The 23,798-nt window shown below is 40.1% G+C and overlaps 1 protein-coding gene across 2 annotated transcripts in view; it reads left to right on the forward strand.

Moving 5' to 3' along the window:
- The window catches only part of ANKRD12 (ankyrin repeat domain 12), a 1,254,496-nt gene that overhangs the window by 1,018,448 nt on the left and 212,250 nt on the right, over nt 1-23,798 (forward strand). For both annotated transcript variants that reach the window (XM_044066536.1, XM_044066537.1), the window contains one exon: nt 5,210-9,942. In XM_044066536.1, coding sequence (XP_043922471.1) covers nt 5,210-9,942 — 4,733 coding nt within the window. The remainder of the gene's footprint in view (nt 1-5,209; nt 9,943-23,798) is intronic.

The following is a 23,798-nucleotide window of genomic DNA, read 5'->3' on the forward strand; positions in this document are numbered from 1 at the left end:
CCGTATTATAGTTTTGGTTTGTTTTAATATTCATCAGTTTAGAACACTGTTCCGTATTATAGCTTGGTTTGATTTTAATATATTCATCAGTTTAGAACACTGTACCGTATTATAGCTTGGTTTGGTTTTATATTCATCAGTTTAGAACACTGTACCGTGTTACAGTTTGGTTTGTTTTTATATTCATCAGTTTAGGCTTGTGAGGCTCCTTATTCCTTCCTCATGAAAATGTGTTTACTGTTGAACTCTGGCTCCCTCTTCCTGGGCATCTAAAAACATTCAACTGTGGATGAAGATCTGCTGTCCATCTTCAGCTAATTCGGTCGTATTATGACTTCTTGCAGTAGTCAGCCTTCTGCTTTTCATGTAACGTCTGTACTATTCCAGGGTTTGTGCTGTACTGTATAGTGAAGTGCTTATTTTCCAGGGCCTCCCCTTATATAACATCAGTACTATTCCAGGGTCCCCTCTGTACTGTATAGCACACTGTTCATTATCCAGGTCCTCCCCTCATATAACATCTGCACTCTTCCAGGGTAGGGCCTACCCTCATATAACAATTGTACAGTTCCAGGGTCCCCTCTGTGTTGTATAGTACACCGCTCATTATCCAAGACCTCCCTCCTCGTACAACACCTATACTAGTCCAAAGTCCCCTCTGTGCTGAATAGTACAGTGCCAGTTATCCCGGGCCTCCTATCCCACCTCTCAGATAACTGTGGTGTTCGTTGCTCAGAAGAGTCCTATTTTCCTCCCCCGAAAATACCCTCGTATACCTGATGTTAATTCTAACGATCGTTTCCAACAGTTGGCATAATGGTTAAGGTCTTTACCTCCCATGCACAAGGTACAAATTTCAATCCTGACTTCCGACCATTGCCTTTTTGTAGTTTGCATGTTCTCTCTCTGTCTCTGTGGGGTTCCTCCCACCTCTGAAAAACATGCTGAGTATTTTCATCTCAAACTCACCAGTGAATGAAGCTGTGGGCAGCAGCACAGACTCTACATGGTGCCCTATAGGGGGAAGTGTTGTCAGACCAACTGCTTTGGGCATCTACTCTGGTGCACAGTATCCTCAAGATTGGAGAACTCAGATCACAGGCTGATTGCCATGGCAGGGCTTAACCACTCAAAAGTGTAAAATATGGCTATAGGTGATTGTCATGTTGGCTAATGCCACCAAAATGGGCATTGGTAGTTACCAGTGATAAGTAGGTTGAGGATCCGGCCTACACAGACCTACTCCATGGACCCATGCTAATGGTGGGAGGGTATATGTGCCCCTGTTGGCTATTGTGTGTCCACCATAAAGCCCAGCAGCCCTGGATCAGTAAGCTGCTGGCTGGTCGGTGTGTAGTTAGCTGCACTTAATCTAGGTTCACTGACAGGACACAGCTTGGAAATGAATGACATGATGATGCGGAGAAGGCTGGAATCCTTTGTCTCCAAGAGACAAGATAGAAGGGCAGTACAGCGAAGCCTCTTTGCTTGGGATCCAGAGTCTACTACGGCGGAGGATAAGCTCGAAATGGTGTGGGATGTGGTGAGAGAGAGGCTTCAGAAGACGGTGAGGGATATCATCAGAATTAGTGACGGACTCATGGCAATCTGAATCCAGTGTAATGACAGGGCAGTATTCATAATCTCAGCCTGTGCTCCACAACAGGGTTGCGGTAGTGCATTCAGACAGCAGTTGCAGGACTACTAAATAAAGCAGGACAACAGGAATTGGTGTTGATAATGGATGACCTGAATGGACATAACAGGACAAACAGAACAGGACATGAAGACTGTCTGTGCCCTCATGTGTGGGGCAACAAGAATAAAGGAGGAGAGACTGTTGTAGACTTCTGTCTGGCAAATGGCTTATAGCAAACACATAGTTCAGAAACAGTCAGAATATCACATACAAGAGTAGCCACATGCAGGTAGATTTCCTCCTAGTAAGGAAAAGGCACTGGGGTAGAATCCCTGATTGCAGAGTCATCCCCACTGAAACAGTCGGCCCACAGCATAAACCACTGGTTGCCACAATCCGCTGCAAGCGATGGTCAGAGAAGGCTCTAAGATCAACAGAGACCAACAACCTGAAGACCTGGAAGAGAGAAAGTACAACAGTTCAAGGAATTATTCAGGGCTTTAACACTCCAAAAGAGGAGGAAATAGGTGGAGATGAAGAATAGTAGCACCTCAAAACAGCATGTGTGAAGACTACAGAACTGATGTGTGGCTGAGCCAAGTATGGAAATAAGGTATATAAGGAAAGCTGGTGGTGGAATGCAGAAGTCCAGGAAGTCATCAAAAGAAAGGATTGCAGAAAAAAGTGGGAGATAGAAAAGACTGACCAGGCTAGGAAGGAATACTGGTTGGCTAACAAAGAAACTAAGAAAGGAGTTGGGGCACTCTACCAGCTTCTGGAAAGTGACTCAGTAGATGGCACAAAGAAATTGTATCAGGTTGCAAAGCAAAGACAGAAGGATAAAGAAGATGGTCAGCCACCCTTCAAAGGGATGCCAGCAACAATCTGCTCACCAGTCAACAGGACATCAAAGGCAGATGGAATGAGTATTTCCAGCCACTTTTGAGTGAATAAAACCCCACATAAGCTGTACTGCCCCAGAAACGGCCTGCGATGAGAGAAGAGGAGGAGCCCACCCTAGAAGAAGTAAGAATATCACTAAGGAAAATTAAGTCAGGGAAAGCAGCAGGCTCAGAGGAGGTCACAGTATATATGATAAAGATGTTGGGTCAGATAGGGGAGAAATGGCTCCTGAAGGTGCTCATAGTAGTGTGGGAGAAAGGCATATCCCAATTGACTGGTGAATAAGCACACTTGTGCCAGTGTACAAGAACAAAGGGGACATCCACAACTGTGGGCAATACAGAGGTATCGGACTCCTGTCGCATTGCATGGATTTTTTGGTGAGGATCTGGCTAGGCTTATAAATGCCCTAGGGCAGATAGCCTAGTATGAACCTATGAACCTGTAAATGGATAAGCAGAGTGGTGGAATGTAAGGTGGGAGATTAGCAGTTCGGATTCATGTCAGGATACAGTACAAGTGACCGTGTTTTTACTGAAACAGATAAATGAGAAGAAGCTGGAGACGAGGAAAGAATCCAACTTGGCATTGCTAGACTTGGAGAAAGCGTATGGCAAGGTCCCAAGAAAGCTGAACTGGGCAGTAGTCCCAAAAACATTGTTAGAATTAGTGCAGGCTATGTACAAGGACTCAGCCGAACAGTGTTTGGTCTCACAGAGGGGTTCCTAGTGGGAGTAGGAGTGGGTGTGCACCAGGTGTTCAGCTTTGAGCCCACTGCTGTTCATACTGGTGATGGACTACATTAGCAAACAAGTCGAAGGGGACAGATCAATAAAGTTGCTCTATGCAGACGATGTGGCATTACAGGCAGACTCTGACCAAGAACTTCAGCAAAGGATAGGGGAATGGAATGCAGCACTGAAGGCATATGGGATGAAACTAAGCACAGATAAGACAGTGGTAATGGCAGCAAACTGGGGAAATCAAGAGAAGCTGAAAATTGAGATAGAAGGGAAGATAGTAGAACAGGTAAATAGTTTCAAGTATCTGGAAGGGGTAGTTGATAAGGGATGTCTGAATGAAGAGGTCAAAGCTGGAATTAGAGGGGCTGCAGACAACTGGCATAGAATCTCAGGTGTAGTCTGACAGAAGAATGCCAAAGAAGCTGAAAAGTAAGATATACAAGACAGTGGTGTGACCAGTACTACTGTATGGTACAGAAACCTGGGCAGTAAAGGCAGAACAGATGAAGAGGCTAGAGGTGATGGAAATGAAGTGCCTGAGAAAGATGGTAGGATGCACACTGTGGGACACACGAAGAATTGAGGACATGAGTAGAAGCCAAAGTAGCTCCAATTGCAGAAAAGATCAAAGAGAACAGATTGCATTGGTTCGGACATGTGCAGAAAAGCAGAAGACAGTCTGATGAAGCCGATTTGGGATAAGCAAGAAGAAGGTAAGAGGAAACAAGAACATACAGCAAAGAGGTGGATGGATTGTGTGAAAGACTATCTGACGGCCAGGCTTCAGTGCTGAAGAAGCCAGGAGTGTGGCACTGAATCGAGAGAGATGGTGACCGTTAACATGATATCCTGACCCTTTGTAGAAAATTGGAAAAGGGGATGATGATGATGTTGTCCAACTGACCCACTTCATGCAAGTTAAATGTAATCCTTGCTGGTAAATGGAACTCACCTTCTGTCTTTTTTCAAACATCTGGGCTCCAATGCACATTTTCTGGGAGACTGACTTTACCCTTCCTTCTTGCATAGCACCAGTATTACTCTGAATTGCCATGGTGCACTGCATATGCATGCAACTTTTTTTTTTATGTACTGCTTTACCAACATATTTGTTTCCAGTTGCTTTTCTTTGTTGCATGCAAAGCATGCTGGGAGTCAATTGAAGGAGAGTAGTTCCTCACACAGACGAAACATATAGAGGCATACCCCCCCAACAGATCATTAAAAACAAAGTGAATTGCATATGAGGGACAGAAAAAGGTTTTCTGCTCCATTTGACCACTGTGTCATGCTAACCGTTATAATGTTATGACATGCAGCCATTAACAGTGCTTAATGGACCCTCCAGCTAAGACTGCAGAATAAAAATCGGTATAGTACAATGGAATTCTAACGCATTCCACTGTACAATGTTATATGTTATAACAGAAGTCAGGGTAAATCAGCTAGGGCATTTTCATTAGCAGTGTCCCACTACCAGAAATACTTTGTAACAGTTTGTTGTAAGGGATTTATTTATGGCAGTTTGTGCTGTAACTGCAGCTGAAGCTTTAAAGAATGATTTAAGAATTAAAAATTACTTCAGTATTTCTGTAGAAAATAAAGAGAAAGGTAAGCCAATTCACCTGCACCCAAAATGCGTTGTTTAGAATGTTTTTAATCCTGCATTTGCAATACCCTGTTGTGTTAGTGGATATTTCAGACTCCTAAGACAAATGTACATTTTTTTTATTATAATGCCACCTTAAATAATGACGTTAGCAAATCTGAATACGGAAACCTCCACACTTGGTACTGTTACTCAGAAGTGTTGTGTGATCTTCATGTTAATTTGTGTTATGGTTATCTGCTTAGATATCATTTGAATATTATGTTCTGTGATTGAGATTGTGATTACTGCCTTTTATGTACTTTTTCCTTCTAGAATCAGAACCACCATCTGTTAATCTTTCCAGTATAGATGAAAACATAGATGACTCTGAAACAGAAAAGGAATCTGTTATTAGTGACGTCAAGGTAACGCCCAGAAAAGTGCAGTTACCTGCTGTTGATGAATATGAATTCAAAGATGATGACAATGAAGATGACCGAGATGAAGAGAAGACAAGTAAAACATTGAAAAATAGACATTTTTTCAGACGGGAGCGAAGAAAAGGAAAAGTCTCTGGGAAGAACAATTTCTTTGTAAAACAGGAAACCATTTTATTTAAAGCATTTAAGAATAAAAAGCAGAAACCTTCCAGAGTGCTCTTTTTAAGTTCTGAGAGTTCAGATGAAGAGACTGTTCTGGAAAGGAAAGTTGTATTACCATCAGGTTCTTACAGTTCTGCATCTGAAGCTTTAAAGAATGACTTAAGAATTAAAAAGGACTTCAGTATTTCTGTAGAAAATAAACAGAAAGGTAAAGCCAAAAGAAAGTTAAAAAATCAAAGTAAAAATAAGGAGAACCAAGAAATTATGCAAGAAAAAGAAGGAAAAGAAAATTCGTTGGTAGTTAATTTAATTTCTAGCCCTGTTGTAGAACCAATTGATGTGAACAGAGAAGAAGATACTTTTAAGAAAGCATTCAGTCCTAAAGATGATACTTCTTTACATTTATTTCATCTGTCCACAGCTAAATCTCCAAAGCATTCTTTTGGGTTAAGTGAAAAACATACAGTACCCCTGAAACAGGAAAATACTAAAGTTTGCCTATCACCAGGAACTGCTGATGTCTCTTTGTCATCTGAAGTTGTAAGATATGATCACAATCCTGATTTAGATTTTAATTCAGAAAGCTCCAACATTAAAGCTTCTAAACACAAACCCAAAAATAAACATCAGAAAGATTTTCATGTAGACTTTTTAGGAGAAAAGCCATGCCCTAAAATCAGAGAAGATGATTTTGTTGTTTCATTTGATAGTACAGAATGCATCTTGAGAAAACCTGACAGAGATGGGAAAGTTGTAAAGAAACATAAGTTAAAACACAAAGAAAAGGAGCATGTTAAACGCAAAAAAGAACATGATGTTGAGAAGGAGCAACATAAGCACAAAGAAAATGAGCAGGATGTGCAGCAAAGCATAGAGTTTGACAGGGAATACTGGAAACAGAATTTCTTTAAGAGTGATGAGACAGAAAACTTTTCATTTGCCACACATTTGGATAGCTGTTCCTTTGAAAAAAATGTGAAAATAGAAAAAACACCAGTAAAGGAGGATGTGTCAAAAGAAAAACATGTCCACAAAGAACGAAGTTTTAAAGATAACAAAGAAAAGGAAAAAAACAAAAAGGATAAAAAAGATAAATACCCTAGGGAAGACCGAGTCAAGGACGTTAAAGAAGACCGACGAGAAAGTTCTTCTGGTACCAAAGAATCAGAGGAACATTTTCATTTAAATTCATCTCTCAGGGAAGAATTTGCAGATATACGTGAAAAAGATAAAGAAATTGATAAAGTGAAATGTGACACTTCTGAAAAAGTGGTTAAAGAATGCAAAGAAAAGTCTGAGAAGAAATCTCCAATCAAAGATAAAGAAAATGAAAGGGCAGACAAAAAGCATTCTGAAAAGGGGAAAAAAATAAAGCACGATAAGTCGGACAGAGAAAGACTGGAAGTGTTAGAATATTCAGAAAAGGTAAAAGAGAAAGGAAGTCATTCTGTTGTAGAAAAGGGGTCTAGGGAACTTGATAAGGTGAAAAGTGCTTCAGCAGTTAAAAAATTAGATGATAAAGAAAGAACCACAGCTGAAAAAAAGCATGAAAAAGAGAGGACTGACAGAGATCGTCACGCAAGTGACAGTAAAGATAAACATGACAAAGAAAAGCATGGTGCAGAAAAAAAAGTCAGAGTGTTAGAAAAAGACACTGATCATGGTGGTAAACTGGAAAAGCAAAAAAACAAAGAGAAAGAACACGATAAAGAAAGAAAGAAAAAGGACAAGTGTAGAGAAAAAGAAGGCACGACTCCAAACTCTAAAGTTTTGTTGGAAGATAGGAAATGCAGTACTGCAGAGAATAGTAAGGCTGTACTACATGAAAAATTACCCAAGTCAAAGGAGGACACTTTGAAATCTCCTGAAGCAAGAGAGAAAGAGAAGAAAGAAATAGAGAAGTACAAAGAACGTGGCAAACATAAAGAAAAAATTGTTAACAGTAAAATAAATGCAAAAGGAGATGATGATAAAATGAAGGTTAAACCACCTCCAGTTGCAACAGATAATCGTCCTAAAGAAAAAAGACTTGTAAATGATGACCTCATGAAAACAAGTTTTGAACGAATGCTAAGCCTTAAAGACCTGGAAATTGAACAATGGCATAAAAAACATAAAGAGAAGATTAAGCAAAAAGAAAGACTTCGTCATCAATCCGTTTTTGAACAGAATAAGAAGGAAAGAGAGAAACTTAAGAACTCACCAGTTGATGCAAGAAGTAAAGAGCTATTAAGATCCAAAAGTTCAGAAATGTCTGAAGCAAATTCAAAAGAGAAGATACTTAAAGATGCAACAAGCTGTAGATCATTATCATTGGATGCAAAATGTTTATCAAATAGTGGACATCCATTAGTAGGCATCGATCACAGTAAGTCACCTAAACCAGAAACTGATAAAGTAGGGTTAACCTCTAGATCCATGTCTGCAATTTCAGTGGCGAGCTCAGAAGATTCTTGTCAGACTGCAGTGACAACCCCACGGCTTATATCTGAATATGATTCAGATTTTGTATTGGAAGGGTTTGACTCTCAGATGTCAGTTTCACAGCCTCACTTTCTGTCTAATATCAAATCACCTGTGGCTTATGAGAGAGAATGTGACAGTTCATCTGACCTAATTGAACACATTAAATCTCCTTTCCCAAACAGAATTCTGCCATCTTATTTACGATCTGCTTCAGCTGAGGATGATAAAATAGTTTTGCATGAAGGTAAACAGATTGCAGAGTACCGTAGGTGCTCAGGGCCAGCAACTGTAACTGAACATGGCAAGCTGCCTCAGGTACCAGTGTCTGGTCTTCAGGAGGATTCTCACCAGTGTTTGTCAACGTTGCCAAGCCATGCTAGTGCTTCTCCAAAATCAGAACTGTCATACTGTGTTGGAACTGAAGGAAGTTTAAAGAGTAGTTTTGGTAGCAGCAATTTACCGCCTACTCTTGCTTTATCTTCATCTGTATCAGATGCTAGCACCACGGAAAATGTTGCACGTGATGGAAATTTTGATGATATTACTTCTCACAGTCCTGTTCAAGTTAATGCTTCTGATAGTCACTTGGGTGGCGAAGTTGGTGTTACTCAGTTTAACAGGGCATGTGAGTCTTCTAACATTTCTGATAATGTTAGCAGGAAATATTATAATTCATTCAACTCATCACACTGTGTTCCAGGAGGTGACAATGTTACAGAACCAGGCATTTCTGAAGTGGTAACTAATCAGCTGTCTGCTGAACTTTTGTTTGCTACAGATGCAAAAGAAACTCCAACTTCTTTGACTTCAAAGCTAGCTTGCTCTTTATATAAACAGATGCTTTCAGTGAGTTATGTTTCTAAGAATGGACATCTTATTAGTGATGGTTCTCAGAATGGTAGCTTATCAGAAGTACAGCAAGATACAGCCCATGTCAATGTTTCAGGTCTTGATCACACTGACTCTGGTGATGTGAAGGAGAAGGACATGACTCATTTAGTAACAGAAAATCAGTGCCATGTTGAAGGGAACAAATGTGCATTTTCATCCAATTTTTCTGGTCAGTGTGATCATGATAATGAATGGACTGCCAGGTCTCCGGTATTACTGCAAGAAGGAGGAGCCCCATGTAGCAAATCACATCACTTGAATAAAGATACTGATAAATTAAATGTGCAGCAATTGAGTGTTGCTTTGCCAACTTTAGTTGACTCTAAAGAGAGGGAGTCTGAACCTTCAGGAGCATTGCATTCTGTCTCAAACTCTGCTGCTGATACAAGCAGTATAACTACAATGCAAGAAGCTCCATGGGAAAGCAAGAGTGATGCATCAAGTCACCAAGTCCAGGCTGTGAGCAGCAGTGAAAGCAGCAGTTCCCTAGTAGGAGAGATTTCACAACTTCCTGTAACCACGCTAGATAATGCTACCCAACCTCCGTTACAGTCAGAACAGCATAAATCTAGTGAGGCAGAAAAGCTGGATGTTGAGGAAAGTGCTGATGACAAATCAGACCCACAGGAAATACCTCAAAGAATTACCAGAAACAGAGCAAATATGTTGGCCAATCAGAATAAGCAGATTCCTGGTAATTATACTCAGATGCCAGAAAAGGATAACGACTCTTCTGCAACCATTAAAGTGAGAATTAGATTATCTGAAGAGGATGACATTCAAGTGCATCATCCACGGAAAAGAAAGATACCTAGAATACCTCAAACTGTTCAGGTAAACCCTTCTTTACAGCAAGCCAAGGAGAAGGCACAGCAGTCTCTAGCAGCTGTTGTGGACTCGTTAAAACTGGAAGAAATTCAGCCATACCATTCAGAAAGAGCAAATCCATATTACGAGTTTTTGCATATACGAAAAAAAGTAGAAGAAAAAAGAAAATTGCTGTGTAGTGTTATTCCCCAAGCACCTCAGTACTATGATGAATATGTAACTCTCAATGGATCATATTTGTTGGATGGAAACCCATTAAGCAAGCTGTGCATTCCAACAGTACGTAAATACTCATTTTCAAAATGTTTCTGTTATTATTAGAAAGTCTGTTTCATTTCATCAAGCTTTTATTTGGTAGTGTGATATTTTAAAAGATTTTAGATCAACTATCCATCCATTTCCTCTTTTTTTTTATTTCAAGTTCCATGTTCCTTTTTTATGTTGATGCCCCTTGATTTATATGAGTACTAATTCAATTACACTGGTTAAATGTTATGAACATTTCTGTCAGGTATTGCTTGTGTATGATGTGGGTACATTTCCTGTCTAGAACCATATGTATATCACAAGGCTAAAATGCAACTTTCTGAACTGCTCAGTATCAATGACTAGAAGGCTGAAATACCTGAAGTGCAATGTGTTGAAAAAATGCCCAATGTGAGCTTGAAAACCCAGATGGTCATGAACATCTGTCTTTTGTAGGCAAGGAAACATGACTTTAGTGACCTGGAAGAGTTTTGCATGAACTTGTTGTAGTTATGGCTTGGAGAGATGCAACTTTGTCTGCTGTGACCCTACCACTTTTAGTTTCTACATCTGTACCTAACATGCCTCCAGAACACACTACCTCATGTTTATCTCCAGCAGCTGGACACTTGTAAACACAATCACACAGTACCAGCTGCATTCTGCAGTAACCCAATTTGCTGATAACTTAGGTCAGCAGTACAGCAGTTCTACTTGCATCCCTTCTTCCAGGGTGGATGAGTGGGCATCGGACACTCATTGCCATCTTCATGCCTGACCCTTCTAATTGAATAAAGAAGAAAAAGACTCGTAGAACAAAATGTGGTGGCCTGACAGTTAACTCACTTCCACCACTTGCATTTTAACCATTATCCACAAGTGTTGCCCCTTTGGTTAAGGCAGGGAAAGAGAGAAACCCTTGCTGTAGTGAGACAACTGATTCACATCTTGACACTGAGAACCCTCAGCTATTTTGGGCCATTTGTACTCCCCTTTAGGCTGTGTCAAAAAAGATGCAGACACTTTTTTCTTTGGGGCTCTGAAATCTTAAGCTGAATGAGGAAAAAAGTAAATGTAGAACCAAGGAGCTGTGAGATGAGCACTTGAAATATGTCAACCTCTTGGACATTGAGGAGCCCAGGCCAATAGCCATAACTGTAATAATTTCAGCCTTTGAAGAAGCATTTCAGAGACTCTCTCTAGGACTAGATTCCTAGCTTCCTGCCCCAAGAAAACTTAATTGGTTTTAAAATGTACAAGTAAAGTACACATATTTGTTAAAAAAAAAAAAAAAAAAAAAACAGTGTCAGGGCTTGCAGTAGTGACTGTGGACTCCACTAGGGCCTCATAACTGACACCAAGGGTAAACAAAACTCTCTTCTTGGTGATTGGGAAAGGAGGGTACTGACTCAATACAAAAAGAAAATGTAAGTGTTGTACATCCTTGGAATCGGTGCCCTGAGCTGCCAGATCCATATGATTTGGTGTGAGGGGATGTCTTCAGGCCATATAAAAGATATGATCAGTGAACTGGAAGATGAGACCCTAAGAGACAGGTATTGCAAAGTATTACATACCATCTTAAATGTGGAGAACCACGTCTTTAAGTGTGGCTGTGATGCCATCGATGCCTGTACTAGAGGTGTAGGAACAGACACTGTAATAAGAAGACATGCATAGCATATGATTCTGTCTGAAAATGTTAAGGAGCAGTTGTTAAATGCATTGCTTTTTCACCCCCCCAACAAAGAAATAGTTAAGAAATTGCAAGAGATGGAAAAAACTATTCAGACTAAAGTTGCTTTCTCATCCACTATTTACTTAGTGCAGCAGGGTTTATTCAGGAAAGGAGTGGCTCTTTTATTGCAGGCAGTCAGTGGCAGAAGAGGTTTAAACAGGAAAGACTTTTTGGAAAGAGATGTTTGTAGTGGCTGTACAGGACGGGGCAAGCAGCTAGGTGGGCTGAGGGGGAAAGAGGGCTGTCTTACCCGTGAGGGAAATGCTCGGTATTGATTGTGCGGTCACCCCACCCCCCCTACACACACAGTCTTATCTTGGGAAAATGACTACTGTGTCAAACAAAATGTGTGTGACCTGACCACAGACCTCTAGCTAAGAAAAAGAAATTCATCAATCTGTAAGTTAGGGATGTTCATCATTCTCACTGCTGCAGTAGTGTTTGGCTATATGGGTTTGAATCCTGCCTAGGATGCAGTACATAGTCAGCTACAAAAAGCTCTGGCTCCCTCCCACACCTGCACTTTGAGTGGTGATCGAATGGCCCCTTAGAGGGAAATCAGCTGTCAGAGTGTAGACAACAACTTCAGTACTTTATCTCCTCAAGTGGAAGCAGCTGTAAGGCTTCACATAAGCAGCAATTGGATTCAAGCTTTATTTCTCTCAGATGCATCTCCATGGGGCAACCCTTCCACATAGAAAATTTTGCCCTTTTAAGAAAATATTAGTTTATTTTATTTTCTGATTAAAAGCAGTATTTTCCCTTTTAAGAAACCTGGTATTTTTTTAATATTGGTAGTATCCTGTTAGGGGCCACTAATTATTAGCTAAGGCTTATTTGTTTTATTATTGTGAGCTACTTTTTGTGATAAGAATTTACTTTTTTTTTTTTTTAAATGAATGGTTTGTGTAAATGTTAAGGACCAGGAAGTGTTTTGCAGGGCATGAAATATATTTTTACGTTAAATGCTTGTATATATTTCATAACAGTTTACATGCTGTGTTTTCTGTCAGTGCACTACTGTGAAGTGTTTTTCAGTTGACAAATTTTTGTTTATTGCTTGTGCTTTTACATTTGAAAGGGGGTTGTGTGAGGAAGTGTGTGTGTACTGCTTGTGAACAGTTGTCTGACAACTTACCTTCCTACAGACCGATTCCAGCAGTGCTTACTAGCAGTCAGGCTTTTTCTTTGCCTGCAGCATGGATACTTAATCCAGTCATGCTGGCTCTTCTCCCATTGTACCTAAAAAAAAAAAAAAAAAAAAAAAAAAAAAAAAATACAGTAATGGGCCCTTGCCACTACCCTGGCTCAGACAGTGTCTCAGTTGTTAGTATGCGACTCTGTAGAGCCAGCTGTTGTTCGTTAGACCACTTACTTTAATGAAATCATATGGGTTTGTCTGGTGTAGTCCCTTCAACCACCATGGATCAGGAGTTAACAACATCCTCTATAACTGTTAATTGTCTGATGTGGTCATGGGAGAATCATCATCTTTGGGTTTGGGAGGTTCTTCTTGGAACTGCTGGGGAAAGTGACCTATTGTTAGGGGTGGTGTCAGATCTTACCATGTCTTCTTCCTGGATGATCCCTGCAAAGAAAAAGAAAAATAAAAGGCTACATTGCCCATCTGAAGACATGATGTCTGTTAGTAAGGATGATTTCCTTATGATAGCCAGGCAGTTATTACAAGTTTTTAATCCTAGTACTCAAAGATCCTTATCAGGGGACAATCTCAATGAAGAAATTCCTGAGAAAAGTTTGTCATGGGATTCTAACGTTGACAGAGACGGGGCTTCTTCTCTTGGAGATTTCCAAGCCCAAAAAGCAAATATGAAACTCGAAATATCTGGCATTACTAACTTGATTTTTTTGGTAAATCCCCAAGAATTACAAAAATTTTACAGGGGGCAGAGCAAAAATGTGAGACAAATTTGGGGAAGTTTGAGAGACATGGACAGCAGGCAGAAACAAACCTAGTTTACCTTCTGCTGCTGTTCATTTTCTAGCTAGCATTGTCCTATGTGGGTCTACTTTATATCAATGAAAGATCAAAATTTCGAACGTTCACATGAGCGTAAATTCAGCGATTCAAAATTGCTATTGTGGGGGGCTGTGCCCCCCACCCCCCTCTAAATATATATTCCAACTCCATATCGCACTACAGTGAGGAAAGGGCAAATATTCCGATCTTCACTGTACTGCGACCCAGAAAAATAAATATCAAGTTGATGAATTTCCGCTCATGTGAGCGTTCAACATTTTGATGTTTTGTCGATATAAAGTAGACCTGTCCTATGTTAGTCCTTTATGCAAGACTGAATCATAACAGCATCTAGGGGTGCTTAGTCATTGTTACATACACCCTAATCACTTTTATGATCAGGTCTTGTGCTAAAGAAGCTTTTAACAAGCTTATCTTTGCCCCCAGTATCTGAGCGTAATATCAACAGTTCGTGCACTAATATGGTTGCTACGATCTGTTAACATCTGCTTGAATGAACATTTCATTAGAATATTTTACTTTTAACTTATATTACAGATTTTAACAGGGTATTACTTTCTATTGGTTAAGTTCATTTCCTTTATTTTAATGCTTCTTTAACAGAGGTTAGTTTACAGTTACCAGCATGGCTACTTAGAATTTTAAGGCACACTAGAATTTTAAGCTGTTTTTAGTGGCTTCTCTTTAAGCTGAAAGAACAAGTATGTTAGAATTTGTTTACTTTCTCCTGTGTCTTGTTTTCTGATCCAGAATTTGAAGTCAGTTTCTGTTTTTGACCAGAGAATCTTGGTTTTAAAGGAATACATTCATATAATTCCCTCTCTCTTTGTCCTGAAACAAAGCTGTAGTTTTTGACAGAATTGTTTGCTTGCTCATGCAGTTTCTCAGGTCTCTGTAGTCCTACATCTTGGTTGGTGTTTGTCATTTAAAAGGCATATTTACATTTATTTGTTAGTGGGTACCTTTCAGGGTGCATTGGGATTGCTGTTTGTGTTTCACTGCTCTCTAAGGTTTAAAGCTTTAGCAATGTTAATGCCACTACTTGTGGAACATGTGGCTCCTTAACATTCCTGACTAGTAGCATCATTTTCATTATCTGTGCTTGTGCTGCTCTTGCACTAGATTTCTTTGTTTCATAAATAGTTTCCTCTTTTTCAAAATACATTTTAATTGGTTTTACTGTTATTTTATACAGTTTTTATTTCCAACCTGCCTCCCGAAACAAGTTATTGTTTTGGATTCCATCTGGATGTTCTCTTTTACTGTTAAATTGCCTACCCCCCAAAAAAAGATGTATAGCTCTGCTTAAGTATGTAACAGCAGATCTTCAAGGAATAGTTACTTTAACAATAAAGCTACCCCCCTCCAGATATTTGCTTGAAGAATCAACTAACTTCCTTCTAAATTTGTTTCCAGGACCTTTTAGCCTATGGTCATTTCCAGACATTTCCGCAATTAGTGCTACTAACTGTTCAGAGGTGCCAGAATCTGCGTGTGAGGAGGTGGTACACAACAGGCACGCTTAACAATATAAAATCGTGCAAATGTTTATTCATATAGTGCTTTTTTTCTACCATAAGAGAAGCAGAAAACAATGTGAATTATATACAGGCCTGTCAAAGTATGTAGAATGTATACTTTGCTATAACAGGAAATATTACTTTTCCCTAGAAAATAGTAAATTTTGTTTATTTCATAAAAAACACACCAGTGATGTAACTGAGGTACATACAGTTTGTCATGTTGAAAAAGTAGAAAATATATAGTTTATGAAACAAATAGCAAAGCAAGAGCATTCAGATGACTACATAAAACTACTGCTGGTACCCAGCAGTAAAGGACCATTTATCTGTAACCAAAGTATTACAGCAATTTCTTCAGAACACTACTATAGCATGACATTTGGATGCAAAATGCACATATTCATGCAATAAAAGCACATATAGAATGTTATCTTATTATAATGAAATTCACTGAAAACGAGTCTAAACTGTGGGGTTCAAGTCCAGTCAGTGACAAAAAATGATGTTTTGGCAGCTCAGTAAAGAAGTATTTTAGGCCGTTGTACTTTTGAGCACTGAGAAAAAGTCCCATATAACATCCACAATAAAAGCGGACTACAACACAAAATGACCACGGCACTAAATGCTCATGAATTAAAGCCACATGATCCTGTCTTTGAAAGGTTATGTTTCTGTCTTGCTTTGTGATTTCATTATGCAACTCTCTGGTAATGACAGCAGAGTGTGTTCAGTCATGAAATAAACCTATAACTGCAGTCGTAGCCTCAGAACTTCTGTAGTCCAGTACACCTCTACATTTCACCCCATTGCTTTAGCAACTTGAAAGCATGACATTCTAGCCACATTATACTACGGCTAAAATAGCTTTTTTTCCCTGGAGAAATATAGAGGAATGTTTCTTAAAATGTGTCAACAACTCATAAAGATGTATTTTAAGTCATTGTTTTACTTCATGCACTAAGCATACATTCACCACAGACCGTCACAATGACAACTAAATAAAATGCAAAATGTCTGACTGGAGTAAAGATACATGAACAAAAGCCATAGGCTCAGTCTCTGTCTGCCTTTGAGATTATTGCAAACCTTTCAAGGCAGTAGCATGGTATTTAGCTGCAAAACATCCTTAGGTCTGCAGTTTTAACCATGGAGCTTTGGGTGCAGCATGATGGTTGTGAGTTTGACTCTACGCTTTAGCTAGTAGAAAACATGGTATTGCAGCCACAGCATTTTACAACACAAGAATATATTATTTCTGGAAAATGCATACTGTTTTCACTAATGACTTATTGCAAGCTTCGTACACATGTATATTCTGGCCATTAGTTTTACTTGATCTTTTCTTCAGAGGTCAAATCCCCCTCGGGTGGAAACAAAACTGGGACAGCAAAGGCCTTCTGAAACTCTGCTGTAGTAACTGTAAATAATAAGCCATGTGTTGGATCCTTGAAGACTGCTCACAATAAAATCTACAGAACTTATACTAAAATATACTTTAGTACAAAACATTCACATGCTGTCCCAGTGGATTGTGCTACTTTTGAGAGGGTACACTTTATTTTATTTATTTATTATTTGTTAACCGGGCGAGTCCAACCGGATATATGTCCATTTTCAGTGGAGGTCCGGGGAGAAAAGCTCCAGAGCATTAAAATCATTAACAAGAGAAAGACCTGTTAACCAAAAGGTTCAATAAATAATATATAGAGTACACAATCTTTATACTAACAATATTATATAGAGTTTACAATCTTTATACTTCTTATAGAAGTATAGTACATGTAAAATAGTGAGATAACCAAAGAGTGTATTTGCCAACATTCACAGGCTACATTCATATATACATGTTACAGAGGTGTTTAACAGCAAGTGTAGCAGGAAGATAGAGTAGATAACTTCATAACTCATTTCTACACGAGAGACGTACTATGTTCTTTAGGTTTCTTTACAGTGTTCATTGATACTATTACCCCATGCAGACATTACAAAAGCAGTAGATAAGCTGTTACTCTAGTTGCTAGAAGCAGTGATATATGAGTTACTATCCAGGGGTTGTACAGGTGCATAATCTGTGATTCAGGAAGTGTGTTTTGAGTAGTTTTTTGAATTGGTGGTGGAGTTGTTTATTATGTGTGCTGGAAGGGAGTTCCAGATTTTAGAGATGAAGTGGCTATAAATGGATCTACCTGCCTCATTTTTAAAGTTTGTTACCTTAAGGAGGTGTTGGGTACTTGATCTCGGGGATCTGGTAGTGGTATAAGGAAGGAGTAGTTGCTGCAGGGCTGCTGTGTTGCCTGGATGATGTAGTACTTTGCGAGCAAGTGCTAGTTGGTTGACTTGAAGGGTCAGGGGAGTTCTGCCAGTTTAGTTTTTTTAGGCTTTCACAATGGTGGGTTCTAAAAGGTGATCCTGTGGCGAATCTGGCTATTTTATTGTAGCAGCTATCTAGTTTGTTGAGCTCAGTTTTTCGGAGATTGGTAAGCACGGGGAGGCATAACGTAGGGTCAATATGAGGTGTGTCCTGGCTGTGGTAACCTTAGAGTGACTGGAGAGAAACTGTTTGTTGCATTAGAGTAGGCCCATTTTTCTGTGGACTCTTTTTATGGTCTGGGAGATGTGAATGTCAAAGTTAAGGCTATTGTCAATTTCAAGGACTAGCAGTTTGGCATGACTGGTGGGTGTGGTGATGGTGTTATGAGAGGACATTGAAAAGTTAGATGAGAAGGGTGGAGATCTGTGAGGGCTGAAGAGGAGTAATTTAGTTTTGACTGGGTTTAGAATTAGGTTTTGGTTGGTAATCCATGTTTCTGCCAAGGAAAAACATTATTGTGTTAGAGAGAGGAGGTGGTCAAGGGAGTTGGCTGCACAGATAATGGTGGTATCATCTGCATATTGGACTATTGAGGCTTTGGGTATGGTGGATGGTAGTTATTAGTAAATAGGGGGAAGAGTAGAGGACCCAGGATGGAGCCTTGGAGTACCCCTAGGGAGATGGGCAGTAAGGGAGAGAGCTTATTTGGCCATTTTACAGCTTGTTGCCTACCATCTAGGTAGCTCTTAAACCAAGAAATAGTAGAGAAGCTGAGATTTAGGGTGGTTAATGTATGAAGCAGTTTTTCATGGTTGATCATGTCAAAGGATTTAGATATGTCTAAGAGAGTTGCAGATACTAGCAGTCCATTGTTTCTGTGGTTGTTGACGGGGGGGGGGGGGGGTTGGCATAATGGTTAAGGTAAACTAGAAAAACGACAAAGGCAAGGGTATAATCCAAAATCCAAACGTTATAAATGTTAGCGCTTTCGGACACTGCCAAATCGTGACCTTCTTCAGACAAAGAATCATGTTAAAATAGTGAAATATATACTTACTCTCCCAATGAAATCATTACACCAATTAAAATCTTAGGCACATGTATACAAAATATAAAGTATTCATAATATAGATACAAGTGTAAAAAATCTCAGTTAAAATAATACAATAGTGTTGTTTGGGAACTATCTTCCCAGAGATTTCTTTTTAAGAACACATTTAATGCAACAAAAATCATTTAAACCTGAAAAAGCAAAGGCATTGAGTCTCAACTGCCAGTGAAGATGTTCATCATGTTTCACTGTTGCAGTCATGACTGTAGGGTTCTCCCTTGCCGGCAGGCAGTCCTCGGTCGGCCAGAATCCCAAAGTCTGGGTCCGGCATCGGCTGTTCAGCCATGCTCCCTGACGTCAGAGCGCCAGGAGTACAAAGCTGACAGCCGATGCCATGTTCTCCAGTCTTTCTTGCCGTGTAGTGATAGCAGTTCGCAAGTGCCGGTCGGCTGACTCCTGACAATTTTTTCTAAACAAACTTCAGTCCGAAGACTTTCTTCTCCTACTCAAAGCTAAGTACCCCGTTGGGGAAACTTTTTTCTTGCTCCAGTCCGATGTCAGAAAAAGTTAATAATTGTATTTCATGTGGGAAGCAAATACGTCGGGATTTTCATTCTTACTGCATTCCTTGCTTAGGCCCTGACCACGACGTAGCTAGTTGTTGGTTTTGTGCTAGATTCAATCAACGTACAATTAAACGAAGGTACGATTTTGCATTTCATTACTTCGGTGGGCGTTTTAATTACAAAATGTCGTCGGATACGGTTCCGGCTACCGGAGTTCACAAACGACGCAAGGACAAAGACAGGCCTCCGAGGTCCAAATCAGACGATATTGTACAAGCAGAGCCAGCTTCAGGTTTGGCCATCATCACTGAGGCGCTTTTGCAGCCCCTGTCGTCGGCCATTTCGGAACCGATGGCCCAAACGGACTCCCACGAGGAGCCATCTAGGCCTTTGAATATTTCTGTTGCAGGACCTTTGGACAATGCTCCTTCGGATGGGTCCGGAGCCGCTGTGCAGGTACCGGCTTCCAAAGGGGTTTTCAGGCCTACTCCGCTTCTAATAAAGGCAAAGCCAAAGACAAAGGCAAAGACTCCTTCCAAATCAAAGACTGCAGCCCAGGCCTCTTCTGATCTGGCTCCCAAGTCTCAGAAACAGTTACTTAAGATGGCGGAGGACTTACTATGATTAGGGGTTCACATCCCCCTCCAGACAAAAGGCCAAGGCAGGAAGTTTATTATGACTCCTCTGATCAGGCTTCTGTTTCTTCAGTTTCTTCTTCTGACCAGGAATATTCTTTCCCTCCTTATGAGGATTCTGATGCTGAGGAATCCATTCCTTCAGCTTCTCCCCCTGAGGATTTCTCTTTTGGGGAAACTTTGCATGAAATGAGGGAACATTTCCACTGGGAAGGACAGGAGTATTCGGAATCTAAGAAAAGACTAAGGGATTTTCTTCTTCTTCCCCAACATAGACCCCTGGCTATTCCTCCTATTTTGGATATTGTGGATGATGCTTTTTCAGAGGCTAACTTAACTCCTGACTCTCTTCCTCCAGCTCCTGTTAAGCCAGACAGATATTATAGGGTTCCTGATTCCCACCAGTTTTTATACAAGAACCCTACTGCTGACCCTGAAACCATTTCTCAGGGTCCTAAAGGCGTTAAGGCCGCTTCTGCTAAAAACCCCATTCCCACTGAGAAGGATTCCAGATCTTTAGAAAGATGGGGCAAAAAAGTGTACACTTCTGCTACTTTATCTATTAGGGCTTTAAACTGTCAGTTTCATATGCTGAAATACCAGCAATTTCTCCTGTCTGTTTTAAAACAAAAGCTAACTTCCATTTCCGCCTGTGCAGATGATAAGGAATTACATGACTTAATGCATGCCACTGAACAAGTTGGGAAGCATGGTTTACACTGTGGATTTGATGCCTTGGAGGCTTCTTGTAGGGCTGCTGCCTCTGGCACAGTAATTAGAAGGCATGCATGGTTAAAGGAACAAAATTTACCAGATCAAGTAAAAGCAAAATTATTGGATGCTCCTGTTCAGCATAATGTTTTGTTTGGATCTAAAGCTGAAGAGATGATTAAAAAGGTGGAGGACAAGGCAAAATCCATGCAAACAGTTAAAGATTTCTTACAAGTACAGCCACCCAGATTTAGTAGGAATTGGCCTACAAAAAATTGGTCCTTTCCCAATTCAGACAGGCCTCAGAGGGGTAGATATAGACGCTCCCGAGGAAGGCCTCAAATGCAAGCCTCTTATAGACCAAGACAGTGGACTGCTTCCACCCCTAGGGGAGGAGAGGACAGGTCGCAAGCTCATAGGAAACAGACTCAATGACTCCCTCTGTTGGGCTGCAGGAACTTCTTGCCTGGAAGCCCCTCTCGGAGGAAAACTTTCTCTTTTTCCCCTAACATTCCTTTGATTTTACTTTACCTGACAGACCTCTTACATAAGGGTCTCTCTTTCTCTTCCATAAAGATACATGCCTCTGCTATTTCCGCTCATTATAATACAGACCCTCCAATCTTTTCCCACCAGCTCATGAGACAGTTTCTTAGAGGAGCTAAGAACTTAAGGCCCCCTAGATCTCCCCCCATTCCTGCTTGGGATCTCAACTATGTTTTGGAAAAGCTCACCTCACCTCCTTTTGAGCCTGCTGTCACATCTGACATCAAGTTTTTATCTTGGAAGACAGCCATCCTGTTAGCTCTGACCTCTGCCAGGAGGGTTTCAGAGTTGCAAGCTCTTATGGCTGTGGAACCTTATATTATTTTTCATCAAGACAGGGTGTCTTTAAGGACTAATCCTACTTTCATGCCTAAGGTGGTTTCCAAAGTGGCTTTAAATCAAACTATTCACTTGCCAACTTTTTTCCCCACTCCTCAAAATAAAGGGGAAAGGATCTTACATTCCTTGGATGTACACAGACAACTACGTTTTTACCTGGACAGAACCAAGGACATCAGGAAATCAGAGCAATTGTTTGTTTCTTATGCTTCACGTTCCCAAGGTAAAGCCATTTCAAAACAGACCATTTCTAAATGGATTGCTCATGGAATCAGATTTTGCTATTCACACCATGGGAAGCAACTCCCAGGGGGAGTATAAGGACTCACTCTACCAGAGCTGCTGCCACTTCAGCTGCCTTCCTCAGGGGAGTTCCTACCAAAGACATTTTGGAAGCTGCAACTTGGAGTTCAGTGCATACTTTTTCCAAGCACTACAATCTACCTCTCTACTCTAAGTCTAGGGCAGGCTTTGCTTCTGCAGTCTTGCAGGGCCTTTTAGCCGCCCCCTCTACTTATGACCACCTCCCTTTCATTCTGCTTTGGGATTCTACCCTACAGTCATGATTGCAACAGTGAAACACGATGAACATAGTACAGTTGTGTACACTTACCATAAATGTAGATGTTCGAGTGTCTTCACTGTTGCAGTCTGGGTTTCCCTCCCTCCTGCCCCCTCTTATTTTTTCTTTTGTGTGGCTCCTTTTTACACCCTTCTTCTGAGGTGTATTTGCAAAGGGTATGGGACCTTACTCATTTTGGAACTCCTGACATCTGGGGCAAGAAAAACTGGAGAACATGGCGTCGGCTGTCAGCTTTGTACTCCTGGCGCTCTGACGTCAGGGAGCATGGCTGAACAGCCGACACCGGACCCAGACTTTGGGATTCTGGCCGACCGAGGACTGCCTGCCGGCAAGGGAGAACCCTGCAGTCATGACTGCAACAGTGAAGACACTCGAACATCTACATTTATGGTAAGTGTACACAACTGTACTTTCCTTTTCTTCAAGGTATATTTGCCATGGCCCACCTCGGGGTGTTTGTTTAACTTGTTCAATGACAAAACAATGAAAATAATGTCCCGGGTTGATGAGCACATGTTTAGCCAAGGCATTACTCTCGTTGTTTTTGGTAATGCTATATTGATGTTCATACATTCGCTGTTTAAAGTGGCTCTCTGTTTTACCAATACCAATATAAAACCCTGGACACATTTGGCACTTTGCAACATAAACAACCCCTCGGCTGTTAATTAAATTTATCCTTAATTTTGTAATTTTTGTCATTCAAACAAAAAAAGTTAGTCTCAGAAACAAACTTACAAAAATTGCAGCTCCCACATTTCCTCCTTCCAGCATTATGGGGGATAGTGAGTGTTTTACATTGTAATATATTCTTTAAATTCCTACCCTTTTTAAAAACCATTCCTAACTTATCGGGTAACTTTGACCGAACTGCTTGGTCTTCACCCAAAATAAACCAAAAATTATTTAAAATATCCTTCAAGAAATAAGAATCTAAAGAGAATGTAGTAATAAACTTCAAAGTGTAAGGTTCCGGTTTGTTATTGGTACATGCTGGAGGTTCAGTATGAGAATTCCCATCCCTCATGTCTGTTTGGTTCATGTTATTTAATATGGGTTTAAACCAACCACAGTTTCTCTTGTCTACCACTTCTCTAATAATTTCATCCACCAAAATAATAGGGTATTCTTTCTTGATAAACATATCTCTTAGTGTTTCACATTCATGCAAAAAATCAATATCCAAACTGACCATTCTCGCAGCCCTCACTATTTGTCCTTTAACAATCCCCCTTTTTACATATATTGGGTGTAAACTGCTAAAGTGTAAAAAAGAGTTTGAGTATGTCGGTTTACAAAAGATTTTGGATAAATAATATTTTCCCATAATGTCCTTCATCAAACACACATCCAAATGGGAAATTGCCTCAGTATTAAACTCTGTAAAACTTAAAAAAAAAAAAAAAAAAAGTAGTCGAAGCTGACATAAATTCTAATAAAATCAGAGCTGTATCTTGTTCACCATTTAAAATAATAAAAATATCACCCAAAAAACGTGTGTACCAGATCACTTTTTCTTTATAGAGTGGGTATTCAGACAGTGTTCCTTTCCCACCATGCCATTACACAATTCACAAAGCTCCCCCCACATGGGGAGCCCATGGCAACAACACGGGGTAGGAATTTAAAGAATATATTAGAACGTAAAACATTTACTACCCCCCCCCCCCATAATGCTGGAATGTGGAAATGTGGGAGCTGTAATTTCTGTAAGTTTGTTTCTGAGACTAACTTTTTTTATTTGAATGACAAAATTACAAAATTAAGGGTAAATTTAATTGTATCACTCAAGGGGTTGTTTATGTTGCAAAGTGCCAAATGTGTCCAGGGTTTTATATTGGTAAAACAGAGAGGCACTTTAAACAGCGAATGTATGAACATCAA

This window comes from Protopterus annectens, chromosome 3.part1 (genome assembly GCF_019279795.1).
Source record: "Protopterus annectens isolate FY-2018-M chromosome 3.part1, PAN1.0, whole genome shotgun sequence".
Lineage (NCBI taxonomy): Eukaryota > Metazoa > Chordata > Ceratodontiformes > Protopteridae > Protopterus > Protopterus annectens.